Source organism: Hippopotamus amphibius, chromosome 4 (assembly GCF_030028045.1).
Source record: "Hippopotamus amphibius kiboko isolate mHipAmp2 chromosome 4, mHipAmp2.hap2, whole genome shotgun sequence".
Classification (NCBI taxonomy): Eukaryota; Metazoa; Chordata; class Mammalia; order Artiodactyla; family Hippopotamidae; genus Hippopotamus; species Hippopotamus amphibius.
Window position 1 is genome coordinate 52245777 of NC_080189.1, and position 22304 is coordinate 52268080.

At 34.0% G+C, this 22304-nt stretch overlaps 1 protein-coding gene across 2 annotated transcripts in view; it reads right to left on the reverse strand.

The window, feature by feature from the left end:
* The window catches only part of PALS2 (protein associated with LIN7 2, MAGUK p55 family member), a 105205-nt gene that overhangs the window by 35784 nt on the left and 47117 nt on the right, over positions 1 to 22304 (reverse strand). For both annotated transcript variants that reach the window (XM_057731373.1, XM_057731372.1), the window contains exon 2: positions 11698 to 11816. In XM_057731373.1, coding sequence (XP_057587356.1) covers positions 11698 to 11814 — 117 coding nt within the window. In that variant the 5' untranslated portion in view covers positions 11815 to 11816. The remainder of the gene's footprint in view (positions 1 to 11697; positions 11817 to 22304) is intronic.

Genomic DNA, 22304 nt, shown 5'->3' on the forward strand with positions numbered 1-22304 from the left:
ATCTCACTACCCAATATATAAATTCTTAGAGGAAGAAAAAGTTTTTAAGTGAAACTACAGCTATAATTACATTAATACAGAAATTAATACAATTTCTGAAATATAGTTGGGTTCACTCAAGATCAATTTTAGTTTTTCTAAGAAAGCAAATACAGGTCCATATTTGTTAATATGTAACTTTTAAAATTCTAGGATAATGTGAAAGAAGTTGGGACCTGTATTCACTTTAAAGTCAGAGTTTATTTAGTAGCTTTCAAGAGGCAAGTACCAACTTGAATTTAACTAATCAAACAAAAAAGACAAAGCAAATACTGAAAACTGATCAGAGAGACAGATATGAATCACATGCTATTTGAATAAATGAGTCTTGTTTCCTTTAAGAAAAAGCATTATTAGAAAGCCAGCACAAGTCAATAAAAATATATTTCACCTGCAACAAGTGTTTGGAAGAACACCTGGCTTTGTAGACTTGGAGTTGATACAAATATAGCCTAGCCCTCTTGCATGTCCAGTTCTGAGATTCCTATTTACCACTGCCCCTTAGAAAAATGAACTGCAGAGAAGAAAAAGTTCTTTAAAAACTTCTGGGTATTTTACCCAAGCACAGTCCATCTATGCTTGCCAACAAACAAAATTTTTTTAACAAAAGTTATGTACTATAAGTGACAAATACTATTAACTAGTAATGATAATGGTATTGTTATTATGTGCAGTAACCTTATCTTTCTCCCTTAAAAACAAAAATATCATAAATTCTGTTTCTATCTTTTTAGGACATGGCTATGTATATTGTAGTTGCTCATTAAATATTTCTTGAAAAAGCTAATAAGTAAATGGGAGATAAGACCAACTGGTCAAGAGACATCCTCTTCTTTTATTCTAGAGATTTTTGAACAAAAGAGAAGTTCACAAATAAAAAAATAAGAATTTGAGCAGAAAGTAGAAATGAGACAGAGAATGGAGAATTCAATATTTATTTTGCTTCTGCATATATATCAAAAAGGGTGAGATTTGTTCTGTTAAAAAAATGGATGAAATAAGTGTATCTAAATTAGAATTGAATTCTTTAATGAGTAAATAATTTGTCATCTAGTTAACCAAAAAAAGTTCAAATTCTTAGATTAAACTATATCTCAAGGCACTCAGGGAGCTGAGCCACTCTTAGAGATACCTGTAGAATTAGGAGAATCACACAGATGTCAAGAAACTAAAAATGGGAATCTTATGCTTTTTAAAAGGAGAAAGGACTCTTTAAAAAGCTTGGCTTTAATAGTATTCAGAGAAAATATAAAAGAGTCTTTTTATAATCACTGAGTGGGAAAGACAAAACTATGATGCCAAATCCAGAAGCTATAAATTAAACAAAAAAAGGCCCAACAAAATAAACTGCATCCAACATTTAAAATTTCTTTTTGTCAAAAATCAGCAAAGTCAAAATACAAATGACAAACTAGGGTCAAAATACTTACAGATCATATTACAGACAAAAGGCTAATTTCCCTATATATAGAGAGGACTTCTATAAACCATCAAAAAAAATATCGGCAATACAGTAAGAAAAAGGGGCAAAGAGTATGAACAAAAAATTCACAAAAAAGGAAATTCAAATATCTCTTAAACATATGAAAAGACACACAACCTCCTTCATGATAAGAGAAGTGCAAATTAAAACTACAATGAAATCCTTTTTTTTTAATGAGATTGGCAAGGATAAAATTCTGATAACATACCATGTTGGTGAGAATATGGCAGAAGACAGGCATTCATTCTCGCACATTTTTTTCTGGTGGGAACACACTAGTGAGCAGTTTGACTATATCTACCAAAATTACAGTGATTCTGTTAAGGTTTATCCTAGAGATACATATGCAAAATTACATGTAACAAGACTGCATATTACAGCATGACTTGTAAGTGAAAAAGCCATCTAAATATCTACCAGAAGTCTGACTAAAAAATTTTTGGTATATTCATACAATGGAATATTATGCCAATTTTACAGAGAATGAAGGTTCTCTGTAGGTACGGATATGGAATCATATGCAAAAAAAAAATCAAAATTTAGAACAAAGAGTATAAACTCACAGCTACTTTATATTTAGTAGTGAATATTATTATCTTTAACATATGCTTTTCCCCTAAGATTGGGAACAAGATAAGGATGTCTGCTCTCATCATTCTATTGAATATTTGTACTGAATCTTCTAGACAGAACAATTAGTCAAGAAAATGTAAATAAGAATATAAAAAAGAATGTATATGTACAACTGAGTCTCTAATGTACAGCAGAAATTAACACAAAATTGTAAATCAACTATATACTTCAATTAAAATAAATAAAAAAGAACCAATGAAGAAAGTTTCAAAAAAAAGAAATAAAAGGCATTCAGATAGGAAAGAAAGAAGTGTAGACAGAAAAAAAACTTATCAACCTAGAATTATATTTATACAGTCAAATTATCCTTCAAAAGTGAAGGAGAAATAAAGACTTTGTCAGACAAACGAAAATTGAGGAAATTTGTTGCTAGCAGAAGCTGCCTTAAAAACAATGTTAAAAGAGATTCTTCAGAAAGAGGAAAATAATGCAGGTCAAAACTCAGACCTCCATAAAGAAAAGAGCATTAGAGAAAAAATAAATGAAAATAAAGTCTTTTAAAAAATTCTTAATTAATCTAATAGATTAACTCTCCAAAAATAATAGCAACAATGTATTTGGTGATTTTAGCTTATGGATAAATGAAATGACTGACAGCCATGTTATAAGGGAGAGATTGGAAATACTCTAAGGTAGCCATTTCATGGGTAATATAATATAGTGAAGTAATATAGTGTCATTTGAAAGCGGATTTAGATGAGCTCTAAATGTGTATTGCAAAATCAAAGGGAAACCATTAGTTTTTAAAAGAATAAATATAACTGATATACATTAAAAGAGGAGAAAAAGTTAAATCATATAAAATGCTCGATTAAAACAGAGATGGCAGAAAATGAAGAGAAGACCAAACAAACAAATAAGAAAATAAGACTGAAGCTTACGTTGTCTAAAAAAAACCCCACTTTAAATATAAAGACACAGGTAGACAAAAAGTAAAGATGAGAAAGATATACCATGCTAACATTAACCAAAAGAAAGCTACAGTAACTACATTAATTTTAGACAGAGCAGTCTTCAGAGCGAGGAAAATTATCAGGAACAAAGAGAAACATTACATAATAATAAAGAAGACAGAACAATCTATACTGTTGGGGCTTCCCTAGTGGTCCAATGGTTAAGAATCCACCTGCCAATGCAGGGGACACAGGTTCGAATGCTGGGCCAGGAAGATTCCACATGCCATGGCGCAACTAAGCCCATGTGCCACAACTAATGAGCCTGTGCTTTAGAGCCTGCGAGCCACAACTATTGAACCCACGTGCCATAACTACTGAAGCCGCGTGCCTAGAGCCCACCCTCCGCAGCAAGAGAAGCCACTGCAATGAGAAAGCCTGTGCAATGCAACAAAGAGTAGCCCCTGCTCACTGCAAGAGAAAGCCCATGCACAGCAACAAAGACCCAACGTAGCCAATAAACAAATATTTATTTATTAAAAAAAATCTATAATGTTAATGCTCCGAATAATACAGCATCAAATATGTGAAGCCAAATTTGATAGAACTTCAAAAAGAAATATTAATCCACTATTGTGTATTGATAGTTGGAGGCCTCAATACTCCTCTACCCAGCAGGTAGAAAAATCAGTAAGGACAGAGGTAAACTGAACAATGCCAACAATCAACCTCATTCAACAACAGCGCAGTGCACATTCTTCTTAGGCTCGCATGGAACAGACTGACAACAGTATGGGCCATAAAACACAGCTTAACAAGTTTATAAGAACAAAGATTATAAAAAGTATAATAAAAATCTCAGCTACATTTGTTGGAGACAAATCAACACACTTCTAAATAAGACATGAGTCAAAGAAGAAATCTCAAGAGAAATTTTTTAAAACTCTGAACTAAATGAAAATGAAAATACAACATGAAATTTTGTGGGATACAGTGAAAGCCATATTAAAGGACAATTTATAGCACTGAATGCATATTTAGAAAAGAAGAAAGATCTAAAATAAATAATCTGAACTTTCAGCTTAGAAAACTCAAGATAGAAGATCAAATTAAATCCAAATTAAAGAAATAATAAAATTTAGAGCAGAAATTAATGAAACTGAAAATATGAAATCAAAGAACCAAAAGCAAGTCCTTTAAAAAAGATCAATAAAATTGATAAGCTTCTTACCAGCTTATCTAAGAAAAAAGGAGATGACATGAATTTACTAATATCAGAAATGAAGGAGGCCATTGCTATTGATGTCATGGATAATAAAGGAATGATATGAACAATTCTATGCACATAAATTTGATAAACTAGATGAAAGAGACCAATTCCTCGAAGAACACAATCCACCAGAACTCATAAAAGGAGATATGGATAATCTGAGTAACCCAATATCTGTTAAACAAATTAAATCAATAATTAATAACCTTCCAAAATGGAAAGCACCTGGTCCAGATAGGTTCACTGGTAAATTCTACCAAACATTTAAAGAAGAAATTATACCATTTCTTTACAGTCTCTTCCAGAAGGCAAAGGAAACACTTTCTAACTCAATCTATAAAGGCCAGCATTACTGTAATAACAAAACCCAAAAAAAGACATTACATGTTATTATACACGTGTCAAAACCTATAGAATGTACAAGGCAAAGAGTGAGCCCTAATGTAAACTATGGGCTTTAACTAATAAGGCTTTAGATTTATAGAAAAATTGAGCAGAAAATACAGAGAATTCCCATATATCTGCTCCCCCTACCCCCAGTTTCACTTATTCATATCTTGTATTAATGTGATAAATGTTATAATTAATGAGCCAATATTGATACACCATTATTAACTAAAGCCTATAGTTTACATTTCCATGGATTTTGACTCTTATGGTGTACAGTTCCAATGGTTTTGACAAATGCATGTCACTGATACACCTTAAAAGTATAATACAAAATAGTTTCACTGCCCTAAAAATGTCCTGTGCCCCACCTATTCATCCATCCTTTGTACTCCCCAAACTCTGTCAACTACTAATTTTTCTGGTACTGTCTCTATAGCTTTTGCTTTTTCCAGAATGTCATCTGGTTAGAATCATACAATGTGTAGCCTTTTGAGACAGGCTTCTTTCACTTAGCAATAAGCATTTAAGGTTACACCAAGTCTTTTCATGGCTTTATAGCTTATTTCTTTTTATTGCTGAATAACATTCCATTGCATAGATGTACAACACTTTGTGTATCCATGCACCTACTGAAGAACATTTTGGTTGCTTTCAAGTTTTGGCAATTATGGATAAAGCTATTATAAACATTCATGTGCTGGTTTCTGTGTGGACACAAATTATTAATTCACTTAGGTAAATGTCAAGGAGCACAATCACTGGATTGTATGTTAACACTATGTTTAGCTTTGTAAGAAATTGCCAGACTGTCTTCCAAAGTAGTTGTACCATTTTGCATTGCTACCAGCAACAAATGAGCAGCTTCCTTTTTAGGATATATGTTCTACAAATATTTTCTTCCAGTCTGTAGCTCACCTTTTCATTTTCTTAATGGTGTCTTTTGCAAAGGAAATCTAATCAGTCAAAATTTTCATTGTGTCTCATACTTTTTATCTCTTATCTAAGAAGTCTTTCTCTAATCCAAAGTCACAAGGAGTTTTTTCCCCTTACGTGTTTTTTTTAGAATTTTTATAGTCTTAGCTCTTACTTTTAGATCTATGATCTATTTTTAGCTAATTTTTGCATACAGAGTGGGGGAAAAGATAATGTTCCCTTTTTTGCATATGAATATTCAATTGTTTCAGCAACATTTATTGAAAAGATTCATTTCTTCATTGAATCATCATGGCGCTACTAACAAAAATCAGTTGACCATATAAGCTGTAGCCTCTTTCTAGACTCTATTCTGTACATTTATCTATATGCTGATACTACATTGTCTTCATTACTGTAGGATAATAGTAATCTTGAAATCAGGCTGTGGAAGGCATCAGATTTTGTTTTTCTTCAAAATTGTCTGTCTGGTCTAGGCCCTTTATAAATTTCAATATCATCTAGTCAGTCTGAAATTTTGGCTGGGATTATACTGAAATCTTTAGCTTGGTTTGCAGAGAATTAACATTTTAAGGTTATAGAGTCTTACAATTCATTTATGTATGTATATATGTATGTATGCCTTTAATTTCAGCAATGTTTTTTAGTTTTCAGTGTATAGGTGTTGCACATATTTTTAAAATTTTATTCCTCTTTCATTAAATTACAATGTCCAATTGTTCACTGCTAGTATATAAAAATACAATTGATTTACACAGATTAACCTTTTACCTGGTGTCCTTGCTAAACTCACTAATTAGTTCTAGAGTGTTTATTTTTTTTCCTTCTGGTAGATTCTTAGGATTTTTGGCATAGATAGTAATGTCAATGTTGAATTAAGACAGTTAATTTTTTTCCTCTTCAATCTGTATGCCTCTTTTCCCCCTTGACTCTCTGCACTAGCGAAGACTCCCAGTACAAAGTTGAACAGAAGTGATAAAAATTGAACATAAGTGATCTTAGAAAGCATTCTATCTTCCACCATGAATTACAGTGTTAACTGTGAGGTTTTTATAGATGACCTTCATCAGGTTGAGGCAATTTCCTTCTATTCTTAGTTTGTTGAGTTTTTATCAGGAATGGATATTCAATTTTGTAAAATGCTTTTCCCACAACTATGAACATAATCATACGATTTTTCTTATGTCATTAAAATGGTGACATTTATTGTTTTCAAATGTTAAGGCAGCTTGTATTTTTAAGACAGAACTCACTTGGTAATGAGGTATTATCCTTTTTGTATGTTGCTAGATTTGACCTGCTAATATTTTAAGAACTTGAAGTCTATGTTCATGAGGGATATTACTCTGTAGTTTTCTTTAATTGAACTGTTTTTAGCTGGTTTTGATATTAGGGTAACACCAAGACTAGTAAAACAAAATTGGAGATGTTCCCTTCTCTTTCTTTTTTCTAGAAGAAATCATGTAAAATTGGTATTATTTCTTCCTTAAATGTTTGATAGAATTTTATTTTGAAGCCATGTAGGCTGGTGCTTCAGGTTTTAAATTGCAAATATTCAATTATAAAAAACAGATATAGTGCTATTCAGGTTACCTACTCTTATGTAGGTTTCAGTCATTTGTGTCTTTCAAGAAATTAGCTTCATCTAGTTATATTTATTGCCATAAAGTTTTCATAATATTTATTATTCTTGCAATGTCTGTTGGATCTGTAGCAATGTCCTCTCATTTCTGATACTGACAATTTGTGTCTAGCTAGAGGTTTACCAACTGTATTAATATAGTAAAAGTTACATTGGTTTTTTTCTATTTTTGTCTTTTTTATATTCACTCATCTTTATTATTTACTACTTTCTGCTTATTTTGAGTTTAATTTGTTCTTTTTCTATTTTCTCAAGGTGTACAACACATGATCACTGATTTAAACATTGTTCTTTTCTATTATAGGCATTTCCCTCTAAGCACTGCTTTGCTGCACTCCACAAGTTCTAACATGTATTTTCATTTCATTCAATTCAAAATATTTTTTATGTTTCTTTGTGATTTCTCCTTTGACCCATGGCTATTTCTAAGTTTGCTGTTTAATTTCCACATGTTTGGAGATTTTTGCAATAACTATGTTATTGATTTTTAGTTTGATTTTGCTATAGTCTGTACTAGTTTCCTAGGTCTGTTATAACAAACTGAGTGTGACCTCTGCCCAACATCCTGAATGTTATGAGGACTTTCCACTCAGGGTGGTGGGAATGCAGACTAAACTATTCCCCACCCCTTCTGAGCCCTGGAAATTGCTTGGCCTATGTGCTTTCCAGTGGGTCTTTCCTTGGACTCTAGAGCCATGCCTCACATATGCACAGTCAGTACTCAGCCAGAGATTTGAGGGCACCCCAAAGCAGATCTCCAGGGCTTGTCTGGGTTAGCTTCATCCTCCCTGATACTCTGCCACACAAACTCCAGTCACCTCCATCTCACCAAATGCCAAGCTCTATTAAGACTGCTGAGCTGTTTGTACTTCCTTTTTCTGCACTGCAGCATGGAAACTACCCTGAGATAGTTTCATAACGCTAACCTCATTTCTTTCCTCTCTCTCAGGCATCACAATCCTGTGCTGCCTGTTGTCCCATGTCTGAAGATAGTCACCTCCCTCCACCCTTTTTGCTAACTTTTCTAGTTGTTTCTGGAGTGAAAGTAATTCAATTTTCTCTCCCTTCATAGCTTGGGTGGAATTTATTCATTCTTATAATTTTACTTTTGGTGGCTATCTCAGAGATCTCAATATGCATCCCTGACTTTTTATACAACCTTAAGACATTACTTTTACCACTTCCTGAATAATGAGACCACCTTATAACTGTCTGAATCACTAAGTCTCTCTTTCCTTTTGGGCTGTCATCTGCACATACTTCATTTATATACATGCTATAAATGCCACAAAACATTACTATTATTTCATCTTAAAAATCAATATTATTTTATACTTACTCACTAATATTCCCTTTCCTTTGTCATTCTTTCTGCCTGAAGGACTTCCTTTTGCATTTATTGTTGAGTAAATGGAGACAATTTTACTTAGATTTTGTTTGTCTAAAAAGAAAATCCTTATTTTGCTTTCATTTCTGAAGGTTGCTTTCGCCAAAAAGCGAATTTGAGGTTGGCAGTGTTTTTCCTTGGGCACTTTAACAATCTCAATTCACTCTGCTATGACTTTCATAGTTCCTGTTTTATGGGTAACCATTAGTCTTACTGTTTCTCCTTAAAGGTAATATGTCTTTCTTCTCCAGTTGCTTTACAAATTTTCACTTTATCTTTGATTTTCAGGAGTTTGACTGTGATATTCTGAGGAATGTTTTCTTTGTATTTTCCCTGCCAGGGGGTTCACCTGGTTTCTTGAATCAATCAGTTGATGTTGTTCATTAGTTTTGAAAATTCTTGGCCATTGTGTCTTAAATTATTTCTTCTGTCCCATTCCCCCTCTCCCTCAGATATTAATTACGTGTATTTGATCTTTTTGAGTATGCCTCATATATTGTCTTTTCCACACATACTTTTCTATGAATTTCTGTTTAGATGTTTTTCTATTGACCTGTCTTCAAGTTCACTAATCTTCTTTTCTGCTGTGTTTAGCCTTCTGTAGGGTTGGCTAAAATGTTTGTTCAGTTAACAAATATGTTACTCAATAAAGTTCTCAGTGAAAATGAAAAATGTGTATTTTTACTTAAAACTGAATGAATTTTTTAGCCAACCCAATATTAAACCCATCAAATGAGCTCTTAACCAGATATTGTATTTTTGAGTCCTTGAATAACCATTTGATTTGTTTTTGATTCTTATTTTCTAGTAATATTTTAAATGTCTTCATTTTTTCCCATTTTTTCTTCTATTAAAAATATGTTATTTAAAAATCTTTGTTTATAAACTTTAAAAAAAAAAGGGTCACCTACAGGACTGCTTCTGTTGTTTTCCTCATGATTATTAGTCACATGCTCCTGCCTCTCCACAGGTCTAGCAATGTATGCTTAGCCATTTCCTCAGCAATTTACTCATTTTTCTCCCTACTTGTACTGGGAGTGTTGGCCTGCTGTGACTTATTATCTCTTTCCTGGAAGAAGAAGTCCTCCCTTCCTCCTGGGATTTCTTTACCTTCAATGTAGGAATACTCAACTACTATTGCCTTTATTTATTGAGAAGCTGCTTGAATGCTGGATACTATTGGGTGATTCTGTTTAATTTCAATTTTATCATCAAAAGATTACAGTAGCACTTTAGCTGCTCAAAAGTCATCCAGCCATTTCACTTGTTAAGAATAGTGAACAAGATGATCTTGTAAAAGGCCAATATCAATGACACAAAAGCCAATAATTTTTTACGGACAGAAATTCTTAAGAATATATACACACAGAGAGACACATAAACACAACTTGTGCTGTGGTAGAAAGAGCACAGAATTTGAAGAAAAAAGATCTGGCCTAAATATTTTTTATCATTTTACTAGCTAAGTGACCTTAGGCAATTAATTTTTCTATTTTAAATCTCAGTTTTCAATTCATAAAGTTGTTGCAAAAATGAAACAGTATATTTTAAAAACCCTTATAAACAGTAAGTTACATTGTAAGATGCCTTATGTAATATTATCTAGTTTCTAAATCTACATGTAAAAGCTTTAAATTAAGTAAACATGTGGATGGGGTGTAATAGATACACTGACAATAAAAACTGACAACCAATAGTAAGTATGATATCAACAGAGGCATAAAACACTACTTTTAAAGTAGCAATAAGAGCTCAGGGTGAGCAATTTAACTAATAGGCTTAAACAGCCCTTACTTATTTCAACAGACCCTGAAGCTATTACTTTATCTCAGCACAGTATAGTGATTGATATTTGTGATAAGAAGATTAAACTTGAAGGTAAATCATATCCTATATACTATTATTAAAGGAAAATCTAACAAATTTTGAGAAGACTACAATCAAAAATGACTTAAATAAAAATTCTAGTTGAGTGACCCTGCAAATGGATTAATTTCTACTTAGAAACCAAAGCTTTTATATCTAATATGACCTTAGAATGATCACATTTATGAATAAAAAGAAGAATCTGCATCATTAACTCACTTGTACTAATAGAACACTTTGTAAATAGTACTGATTTTTCAGAAGACTTAGAAGAAAACAAGCAATAGACTATGGTTAAAAAGTGATCACAGGAGAAGGTGAAATCAACATTCTAGGAATGACGAGATGGTTACATGAAGAAAAGGTCAGAGACATAAACAGTAAGGTCCTACTGCATAACAAAGGGAACTATATTCATATCTTATAAAAGAAATAAAAGGGAAGAAAAGAAAAACTCAGAGAGAGTATATGGCACAGGTTCTTGAAAGCAAGAATCATCTGAAGAACAGAAGAGCATGGTTGTAAAAGTTAATACACTAAGCTTTAGTGAAATTTATAAAAAATTATTATAGGGAAATAGTATAATTGAAATAAACCAGGGCCAAAAATGGTTGTAAAAACATACTTATGGATGAGTTAAAAAGATTACTACATCACTTTGGTGTACCTCAAAAAGCTTGTACAAGTGTAAAGCAATTATATTCCAATACAGAGCTAAAAAAAAAAAAAAAAAGATTACTACAGAGTTGATTATGGAAACAGACTCAAAATATCCAGGTTATCAAGAAAAAACAAGATTCCAAAAAGTACTAGATATAGGAAGTCAAGAACTGAAATGAAAAACAGGTATATGGTCCAATGTAAAAGAAGAAAATCAGTACCTTGTTTTTGAAAATGGAGACAGGACTAGAATCTTTTTCACAGACCTCTATTATAACATGACTGTTCAGTTATTATTTCCCTAAAACTTTAAAGTCAGCACAGAAACAGCAAAAGTGGTCTAATTTTTGTGTACAGTAAGATTTCATTAGTTGTTAACTATTATTATTTGCTAACAAAGCCTAAGGTATATCAACCAGGTTCTGAAACAATAATCTGAAAAGATCCCTATAAAAACAATTAAAAAAATAAATTAGTTATCTTATGAATAAACCAATATACCTTAGCAAGTGATTTTACAATAGGATTCTCCATAATCCCCTTGAGGAAAATTAGGTCTATTTCTTCTGCTCCTGTAGATGAGGGCAGCTCCGTAAGGTTATCCAACACTTGCTGCATTGCTGCTGAGATAAAAGCAATATTAAAAAAAAAAAAAAAGCAAACCTTAAATTCCAGGCTATTATGAAATACCATTACAAAATAATTCATGTAAAAAGACATTAACAATTAACACTCTTTTGAAAAATCACATTTAAAAAACTGAATTGTTTAATAGTATACATTTCAAATTGATTTCCCATGAATTAGCAGCAGGACAGGTTTTTACATGCAATTTGGGCTTTATCAGACTAATACATACTTAGAACCTTATACCTGCTTTTTACTTTTCAAATTTATAGACATTACTCAAGAAGAAATAAGAAGAAAAATTTTGTAATAGATAAAAAAGATCATAGTAGGCAATCAAGAAACTTCCTTCCAACAAGCCCAGAACCAGATGACTTCATTGGTGAATTCTATTAAACATTAAAGAACTAAAACCATTACTTCACAAATTCTCTCCCCCTCCCCCCCAAAAAAAGAGGAAGGAACACCTCAACTATTCTATGAGATTCTGATAGTAAATCCAAAGAGATCACAAGAAATCTACAGCCAATATCCTTTACAAATACAGATGCAAAAAATCTTTACAAAAATACTAGCAAACTGAATCCAGCAACATTGTATACAATGACTAAGTACAATTTATCCCAGGAGTGCAAGGGTGGTTCAACGTATGATAATCAATCAATGTAATACACTGTGTTAACAGAACAAAACCACATGATATCTCAACAGGCACAGAAAAACCATTTGAAAGAATCCAATACTGTTTCATGACAAAAAAAAATTCAACTAGAAATAGAAGGAAATTTTCATCTCCTCAAGGGCATCTATGAAAAACCCATAGCTAACATCATACTTAATGGTGAAAGACTGGATGCTTTCCTATAGATCAGGAACAAGGCAAGGATATCTACTCTTGCCATTTCTACTCAACACTGTACTGGAGGGTTTAGCCATGGCAACTAGGCAACAAAAAGAAAAGGCATCCAGATGAAAAACGAATAAGTAAAACGATCTCTTTTTGCAGATGACATGATCTCATTATATAGAAAATCCTAAGGAATATATAAAAAAAAATTATTAGAATAAATGAGTTCAGTAGAGTTGCAAGAGAAAAGATCAAAATATAAAAATCAATTGTATTTCTATACACTAGTAATGAACAATGAAAATGAAATTAAGAAAACCATTCCTTTTACAATAGCATTGAAACAATAAAATCATTAGAAGTAAATGTAACAAAAGAAGTTCAAGATTTTTACAGTAAAGCTATAAAATATCATTGAAAGAATTAAAGAAGACATATAGATATCCATATTCATGGATTATAAGATTTTAATACTGTTAAGACAGCAATATTTCTCAAATTGATCTACAGGTTTAATGCAGTCCCTACTAAAATCTCAGCTCCCCTTGCCCTTTCTGGTAGAAATTGACAAGCTGATCCCAAAATTCATGTGGGAAATACAATGAACCCAGTATAGCCAAACAATCTTCAAAAAGAACAAAGCTAAAAGACTCACACTTAATTTCTAAACTGACTGAAAAGTTACAGTAATCAAGACTGTGTGGTACTAGCATAAAGACAGACATATAACTGAGAGTCCATAAATAAATCCATTTTATGGTCAACAGATTTTCAACAAGAGTGGCAAGATATTTAAAGGAAGAATGGTCTTTTAAAAAAATGAATTTGGGACAACTGGATATGCATACAAAGAAAGTGAAGCTAGACCTCTACTTCATTCAATATCAGTCAATTTTATTCGGATTAGTTTTATTAGTTTTATTTTCCCTTGATGCTTCTTTAGAATAAGTTCTAATATTGCAATTTGTTTTTAATATTTTTATTTTTTATTAAAATAAAACAAATATCATCAAAAGTCAGACTGTATTACTAAGTGGCTTATAATGAAATATAGCAGTTCCCTGTTCCATGCTGTCAGCCTCCTTCCCAACTTACCCTATTCTCCAGAAGTAGCTACTCTGAATTTGTTGTTTCTTTTAATCGCAACTATATTTCTGGATAATATGCTAATATTGCTACTTTTTGATTTACCCATTTTAGGCATTACTTATTTTTGTTAGAATAGTACTAGCATGAAGCTTTTACTTTCCCCTATCTCCAGACTGGCAATTTATTTTTATTTTTATTTCAGCCGCACCCCACAGCATGTGGGATCTTAGTTCCCTGACCAGGGATCAAACCCGCACCCCCTGCACTGGAAGTGTGGAGTCTTAACCACTGGACCACCAGGGAAGCCCCAGAGTGGCATTGCTTTTCATATATGACTCCCACAAATTTTTTCCCAAATGTTCCAACAAACTTTTCACATTTCTATCAGTAATTTTTCAAAATGCTCAAATATCAGAACTATTCCCTGATTTCTACCCCTGAACTCTCTCCCAAGTAGTTTTCTCTTGCACTTTAATTGAGACAGGTTCATCTTTAGGTCTCCTTCTCAGTATGCATAAATGAGTCACAATTTTGGAAGTAAAGAGGTGAACAGGAGAAAAATGTGCATTTACAACAAGCAGAAGGAAAACTGATATTGAGCTAAGATGAAGAAAGAAGACACTAGGAAATAATATAAGCACAGCCTACTTCATAATTTTGCTTGAAGTCCAAAGCATACTCTGGGCAGGGAACAACAGAATCAACAATCCCAGAAGTATTTTTACCTTGTGGCTATAAATGTAGTTAGCTCTAATTTTCATGAGTACTTTTTTCTTTCCTTTGATATTCTATATTTGTCTTTATTTTTAATTTTTATTATGGAAAATTCCAAACATACACAAAAAGAGACAAAATAATATAACAAACCCAATAATTATTGGCTCTAACAATTAGCAACCCATGGCCAATTTTTTTCATACCCTTATATACTTTCTATCCTACATAACTTTGAGGCAAATCCCAGATATCATATTTCAGTGTTTATGTCTAAAGGACCAGGACTTGTTTTAAACAATGTAACAATACTGTTAGCACACAACACAATATCAGTCATTCCTTAATATCAACAAATATCTAGTTGATGTTCAAATTTCCAGTTGTACTGAAGATTTTTTTTTTAATGTATCTTCTGTATTGGTTCTTGAGGTGGTTAAATTTTTATATTTGTTCTTAAGTGGGAAAAGTGGCAGAGATTGCAAAATATACCCTTGGTTATTCTGAAGACCTTTATAAGTTGTTACTGATTCTTTAGTCTATGACATTTAATTAAAAACTAATGTCTGTCAATATCCCATGTCCTGAAAAGGGAATCTAGATTATAAAATTGCCAAACATTCTCAAACTAGCTGGTATATTTAATGGAGTTTCAATAAAAATACAATAGACTCCCATACATAACTATGTTTTTGGGCAAGTTTGGCTTGGTCTTCCCCCCACTATGGAAATGGCCTGGCCAGGGAGCTCCAGGGAACTTGGGCTGAGGAGGCAGGGCAGTAGGGTAAACGGATGCAGCTCTGCACAGGTTAGGGAGGCCAGTCCGGGTGAATGTTGTGCTGGTGAAGGTCGACTGGAATCTGGTATTTTTACTGCTATTTATTTTTGTGAAGACGTAAACCATGAGTTCTGCAATGAAATCTGGAAGGGGACCTCATGTCCTTGAGGGGCACATGCCCCCAAAGACTTCAAAGAGGAGACTGATAGCCGACTATCTGGATTTTGGTATATCAGGTACAAACCTTGGTGCCTTGTGGAGGATGGTCCAAGACTGCTACAGCTGTAAACCCAGGAAAAACAGAATTGCGACAACTATCTGCACAGGATGAAACCTCTGGACACCATCTGTGCCTCTGAAGGCCCATTTCAAGCTGAAGGCCGGCATCCCTATTCCTTAATGGCAAGATTTTTGGCTCCTATCTGCCAGATCTCCTGAAACACTAGTACACGTTTCAAGGGTGTGTGCAAGCCCCTCACTGATACCCTGCTGGACGGCTGAGACAGTCCGCTATGGGACACGGGTCTGTGGCCAGAGAGAGAACCTGCACTATCATGAGGCCCTGCCTGAGCCGGCCCCTGTGGTCAAAGCTCAAGGTGGGAGCTCTCAGCAACACCACCAGTCAGCAAAGACCGAACCCAGTCTCCTGAAGGCTCCCAACAACCCGCAGGGGACACACCTCTGCAGTCAGAAGAATAAAAATGTCAAACACTCCCTCAAACTGAAGAACTGTAAGGAGGACTACAGTGGACCCTTGAACAGCATGGATCTGAACTACTCAGGTCCACTTCTATGTGGATTATTTTCAATAACTATGTACTACAGTACTAATCATCTGCCAACACAGAACTGCGGAGAAAGCGTAAGAGGATTTTCCACTGTGTGGAGGGTAAGTGCCTTTCATCCCGTGTTGTTCAAGGGTCAACTGGATAACACATTGGGGAGTATTCTGTGATGGAACGGAAGGACTCTCATGGAAAAGAGACAGAGAGACTGTGGTGTGCTTGCCAGGCAGCCCCCAGGTCACCTGGTTCTGCAGGCCCAGACTAGACCAGCCGAAGCCCCACTGAGTCCAGAGCTCTTAGAGCTGTAGCTAGAGGATCATTCTCCAGCAGCCCCCTTTTTAAAAATTTTTATTGGAGTATAGTTGCTTTACAATGTTGTGTTAGTTTCTACTGTACAGCAGTGAATCAGCCATAATGTATACATATATCCCCTCTTTTTTGGATTTCCTTTTCATTTAGGTCACCACAGGGCACCGAGTTTCCTGTGCTATAGGGGAGGTTTTCATTAGTTATCTATTTTACACATAGTATCAATAGTGTATCTATATCAACGGCAATCTCCCAATTTATCCCACCTCTCCTTTCTCCCTTGGTATCCATACATTTGTTCTCTCTGTCTGTGTCTCTATTTCTGCTTTGTTAACAAGTCTGTCTATACCAATCTTTTCAGATTCCACATATATGCGTTAATATACAATATTTGTTTTTCTCTGAGTTACTTCACTCGAGGTCCATCACTGTCTCTACAAATGACCCAATTTTGTTCCTTTTTATCCAGCCCTTTCTTATGGGCAGTTTCAGAACATCTGCTAAGACTTTATTTTCCTCTGGTAGCACTCTTTTCTGGAGTTGAATTCAGATGTTATTCTTAATGTTTACTGTCAAAAAATCCTCGCTTAGTCCACCTGCCCTGTTTCAGGCTATTTAATCCCAAAGGTGAGAGCTGGGGTGAGGGGACTTGGTATTTTCCCTATCTTCCCCTTTTGAATGGGAACTATTTGGGTTTAGGGCATCTCAGAGTTGACAGGTGGGAAAGGCAGACAGGAAGTGATGAGCAGGTTAGGTGAGGTGGTAGGTGGATGTAAACAGCCCACGCTTGTGCTCCAGTTACACCAGGATGTCAAACATTAGCATAACTCACCAGACATGCAAGGATCTGCCCTAACACCTTCATTCCATACTCTGTCATGAATAAAAGTAATAACGTTCTAACATCTGGCATAATCCCAATCGCCTTCATTTATTAGGACGTTATGGGACAATGTGAAGAAATAATTGCCCCTAACAAGCCAATTCACTGGCTCATAAATTAGTTATCTAATAACATGAACTATCAAAAAAATACAATAGTTCTTTTAATTAAATCATCCTAAAAACGTGAAAAAAATAAACAAGAAAATATGAGAAAATTATAACAAAGAGTAGTGAGAGAGAATTAACCTTATAAAATATTAAAACATTAACTAAATCTATAATAACCACTCAGACATGGATTACCACAAGGCTACTCTTGTATGTGAAAGCTTTAACATATGAAACAGGAAGCTCTCCGTAGGGGGAATCTTTCAAATTTACGTTGGAGCCAGAGGAGCAGGGAAGTGTCCCAATTTACTCAGAGATTTCAGGAAGAAAGGAAAGTCCCAAAACTCAGAAGGTAAGTTTCCTACAAGTTCCATTCCTCCTCTTTAATTACATGAGGATGGACTCTTTAATCACAAGCTAGATTCAATGACATACAAATGGGATTCTTATTTAAACTAGAGAAAAGTTAATATTTAATCTAGACTCTTCAGTTACAAATATGAACACATCAAGAATCACTAAACATGAAAACTAAGATCATGAATGCAACTCACCAAATTCAACAAACAAACATTAACTGCCAAAGAAACAGACTATTTACTAGGGGGTTAAAAAAAAAAAAGAGCAAAAGAAAGAAAAAAGATTAAATTATAGTGTGTGTGAGAGGGGGGTAGGAGTGGGGCTATCAGGGATCAAACTGAAAAATCTTCCCACTAGGAAAGGGCAATGAGAGGAAAAGTATGAGAAACCTGCTATGGATCATGAAAGACCAAAATTTAAAAGGTAATGGGAAGTTCAGAAATAGAAGGAATTAAAAGGGAAAGCAGAAATTAATTCAAGAAAAAAAAACCCACATAGATTTGATCAATATGCTGGCTGTTTCAAAAGACCAATAAAAAGAGACCTATACTTGGTTAGTCTGATCAAGAAAAGAGAAGACACAAATGACCTTAGGAATGCAATGAGAAAATAACTTCAGGCATAAGGAAGATTCAAAAGAAAACATAATGAACAACTTTATTTTAAAATCCAGTCAAGTAGATATTTTTCTAGGAAAATAATTACTGAAATTTAGGAAAAAGAGGTGAATATGGAAACAGATCATAATGGAAGAAATTAAAAAGGTTTTATGATCTGCCATTTTAAAAAGATATTAGGCCTGGATAGGTTTAAGAATAAATTGTATCAAACCTTCAAAAAGAGATGATTTACATTTTTAAAGCAAAACATAGGAAAGATTGAAAGTTTTCCAACTCCTATGTGGATTTCAAAACAAAAAAAGTTATACACTAAACTCCCTTATGAACATATATGCAAATATCTCAAGCAATATATTAGCAAACTGAACCTAACAATGCCTTAAAAAATAATACCCAAGTACAGTTTATCCTAGTAACGTAAATAGTTCAACATTAAGAAATATATAATGTAATTTAATATATCATAGTACAAGAAGAAAAAAAAAAACTCCACAATCACCTCAACGCTTCAAATACATAAAATGAAATTCAAAATCTAATCCTAATGGAAAATCTTACCATACTAAGACTAGAAGGAAACCAGAGTAATTTTATACCAGAATCTATATGTAGCATCATACTTAATGGAGGAATGTCAGAAGCTTTACCATTAAAGTCAAGGACAAGACAAGAATACCCACTAAGACTACTACTTTTCAAAACTATACTGAAAGTTTTAATCAATGTTGTAAGATGTGACATTTTAAAAAAAGATACAAAAACTACCTACTTAGAAGAGTCTAAGAAATCAGTTGAAAATTACTAAAGTTAGTTATAAGAGTTTGGCTAAGTGGCTAGACACATGAGCAATATAGAAAAATCAAAATTTTTTTAAATAACAGTAAAAACCAATTAGAAAACATCACGGGGGGTGGGGGAGAGACCCCATTCAGCAACAAAATCTACAAATAAGGAATAAGGTTAAAATAAAAATGTTCAGATATATATACGGAAAATATAAAATATACTAAAGGACATTTAAAATAAATAAATGAAGAGACTGTGTTCTACAGTAGGAAGACCCAATATTCTAAAAATGTTAATTCTCTCCAAATTACTCTTTAAAAAAAAAAAAGAATGAATGAAGAAATCCTAATGGAAATCCCAATAGAATTTTTGGGTAAAGTTATTCGAAAATTTACTTGAAAGAGAAAATATGTAAAACCAGCCAATACGTTTGGAAAAAAATAAATAAATGTAAAGGTGTCTGTGTTATCAAGTATAAAAACACTATAAATTAAAGTGGTGCAGTACTGGCACAGGAACAGAGAAATAAGATTTAATATATGCGAAGGGTGACATTTCAAATTGGTAGGGGGTAGGGTTCAGTTAAATATGGCAGACTGACACTTGAGTTTACAGGCTTTCGTTTTAGAATCTCTTTTAAAACAGTAGCAAAGTATTAATAAAGGTTTTTTAAAAAGCCCACAAGAATAAAGAGAACGGATAAAGAGGGAAAAAAATGGACAAGAAAAACAGCAAAAATATTTGAAAGTTTGTAAGTGGTAGGAATAGAAACTTGGAGCAAAGGAAACAGTAGATTTTCCTCCCAAATATTTCTGGAATCAAACAATTTCCTTCCATCATGAGTCCTACCCATCATCATTTCTTGCCCAGACTACACAAGAGCCTCCTACATACATACAAATTTCTTATGGGTGATATATATCTCACCCACAAGAAATTAATTAAAATGTAAGTTTTATGGCCTAAAAGCCTTTTCAACACATTACCAGATTCAACAATCTACACCAATCTTTCTCCTGTCCTGATGCAAAGTCCTTCCCCAAACTTTCCACCACCTTTGTGTACCTAATTCATATTCACTGTTCAGGAGCAGAATTTCTATGTCCTTGGCGGACCCAAATAGGATAAATTCTCTTAATATATATTTTTGTAGTAGTCTATGCTTTATAACTCTGATAAGCTTGTAATTAAATATTTTGGTAAGTATTTGTTTAACATATAATTTTCTTTCTAAATTCTTAAGTCTGATGAGCACAGAAATTTTCTCTCTCTTCTTCATACCTATATTCCCAGCAACCAGCCAACAGTCTGGTACATCACAAATTCTTAATAAAATGGTTTCAGTCATAAAAATATAACATTTTTCTGTTACCAAAATCAAGAATAGTTTTCAAATTGAATTTATAAATAAGGAGCTCCCTGGTGACACAGTGATTAAGAATACTCCTGCCAATATGGGGGACATGGGTTCAATCCCTGGTCTGGGAAGATCTCATATACAGCAGAGCAATTAAGCCTGTGGGCCACAACTACTGAGCCTATGCTCTAGAGCCCACAAGCCACAATTACCGAGCCTGTGCATCACAACTACTGAAGCCCTCAGGCCCTAGAGCATGAGCACCACAACTACTGAGCCCATGCGCTGCAACTACTGAAGCCAGCATGCTGCAACTAATGAGGCCTGCAAGGCAAGAGCCCGAGCTCCACAACAAGAGAAGCCACTGCAATGATAAGCCCACACACAGCAACAAAGAGTAGCCCCTGCTCTCTGCAACTAGAGAAAGCCCATGCGCAGCAACGAAGACCCAATGTAGCCAAAAATTAAAAATAAACAAAACATCTGTATAATACTAGGAATCAGCAAATTATAGTACAGTTTACAAAGCAGTAATCTTAAAGCTATTAACTTTCCACAAATTGTATATATAACAAGCCACAAAGATAGAAGTGGTATCTTTCAATGCTTAGCCTACTAAAATGCCAAGCTTTTACAGTAACACTTCTTATGCATAAATATATTTGTAACTTTCTACAATATAGTTCAGTAAAAAGACAAATTTAATAAAGTAAATGGTATTCACCCAGCTATATTCTGTTCCAAAAGCTTTCTAGAATTGTTTTACAAAAGCATTTCTACCCAGTTTTAGAACTATGTCATTAAGAACGATTTTTAATAAATTAGGATTAGAGCCTATTTTAATGTTAAAAATCCTTTTGTAATCACATTTGTGGTATATTCACTTACATTCAATTCAGTGAACTGAAATCCCCAATGAAAATATGACAGGTAAAGTAAGATTTTATAAGATGTTGAAAATCATTTCTGCTCATATACTTTATAGATAGAATAACAATTATTTTGCCAGAACAATACTGCGTAATTTATAGATGCAGAAAACGAAAAATAAAATCTTATTTTATTTAATAATATTTAAGCATAATTTTAAAGGAGTTATCTAAAGTCATTTGGATTACTTCTAATGTATTCTCAACAGAGCAGCAAAATATTCGTAAATACAGTTCCAAGAAAAGGTATAGAAGAAAAGAACAAATTAAAATTAGGATTGACTTGCCGGAAAGATGGCAGGGTAGAAGGACGTGGACTCACCCCTTCTTACAAAAACACCGAAATCACAACTAACCGCTGAATAACCATCGACAAAAAACAACAACGACAAAAACAACACTGGAACCTACCTAAAAGATACCCTACCTCCAAAAACAAAGAAGCAGCCACAACGAGATGGGAGGCCACCCACTGGGTGGGCAATCCACAAACTGGAAAATAATTATGCTGCAGAAGTTTTCCCACATGAATGAAAGTCCTGAGCCCAGGACTTTCATAAAGCTGCCCAGCCTGGGGATCTGGCAATGGGAAGAGAAGACCCCCAGAGAACCTGGCATTGAAGGCCAGCAGGGTTTGATTACAGGAATTACACAGGACTGGAGAAAACAGAAACTCTACTCTTGGATGTCGCACACAAGGTCTTGAGCACACTAGAACCCAGGGGAAAAAGCAGTGACCTCATAAAAGACTCGTCCAGACCTATCGCTAGTATTGGAGGGTCTCCAGCAGAGGCAGGGGGCAGCTGTGGCTCACTGTAGGGACAAAGACACTGGAAATGGCAGTTCTGGTAAGTACTCATTGGTGTGAGCCCTCCTGGAGGCTGCCATTTCCTCCCCAAGACCAAGCCCCATCC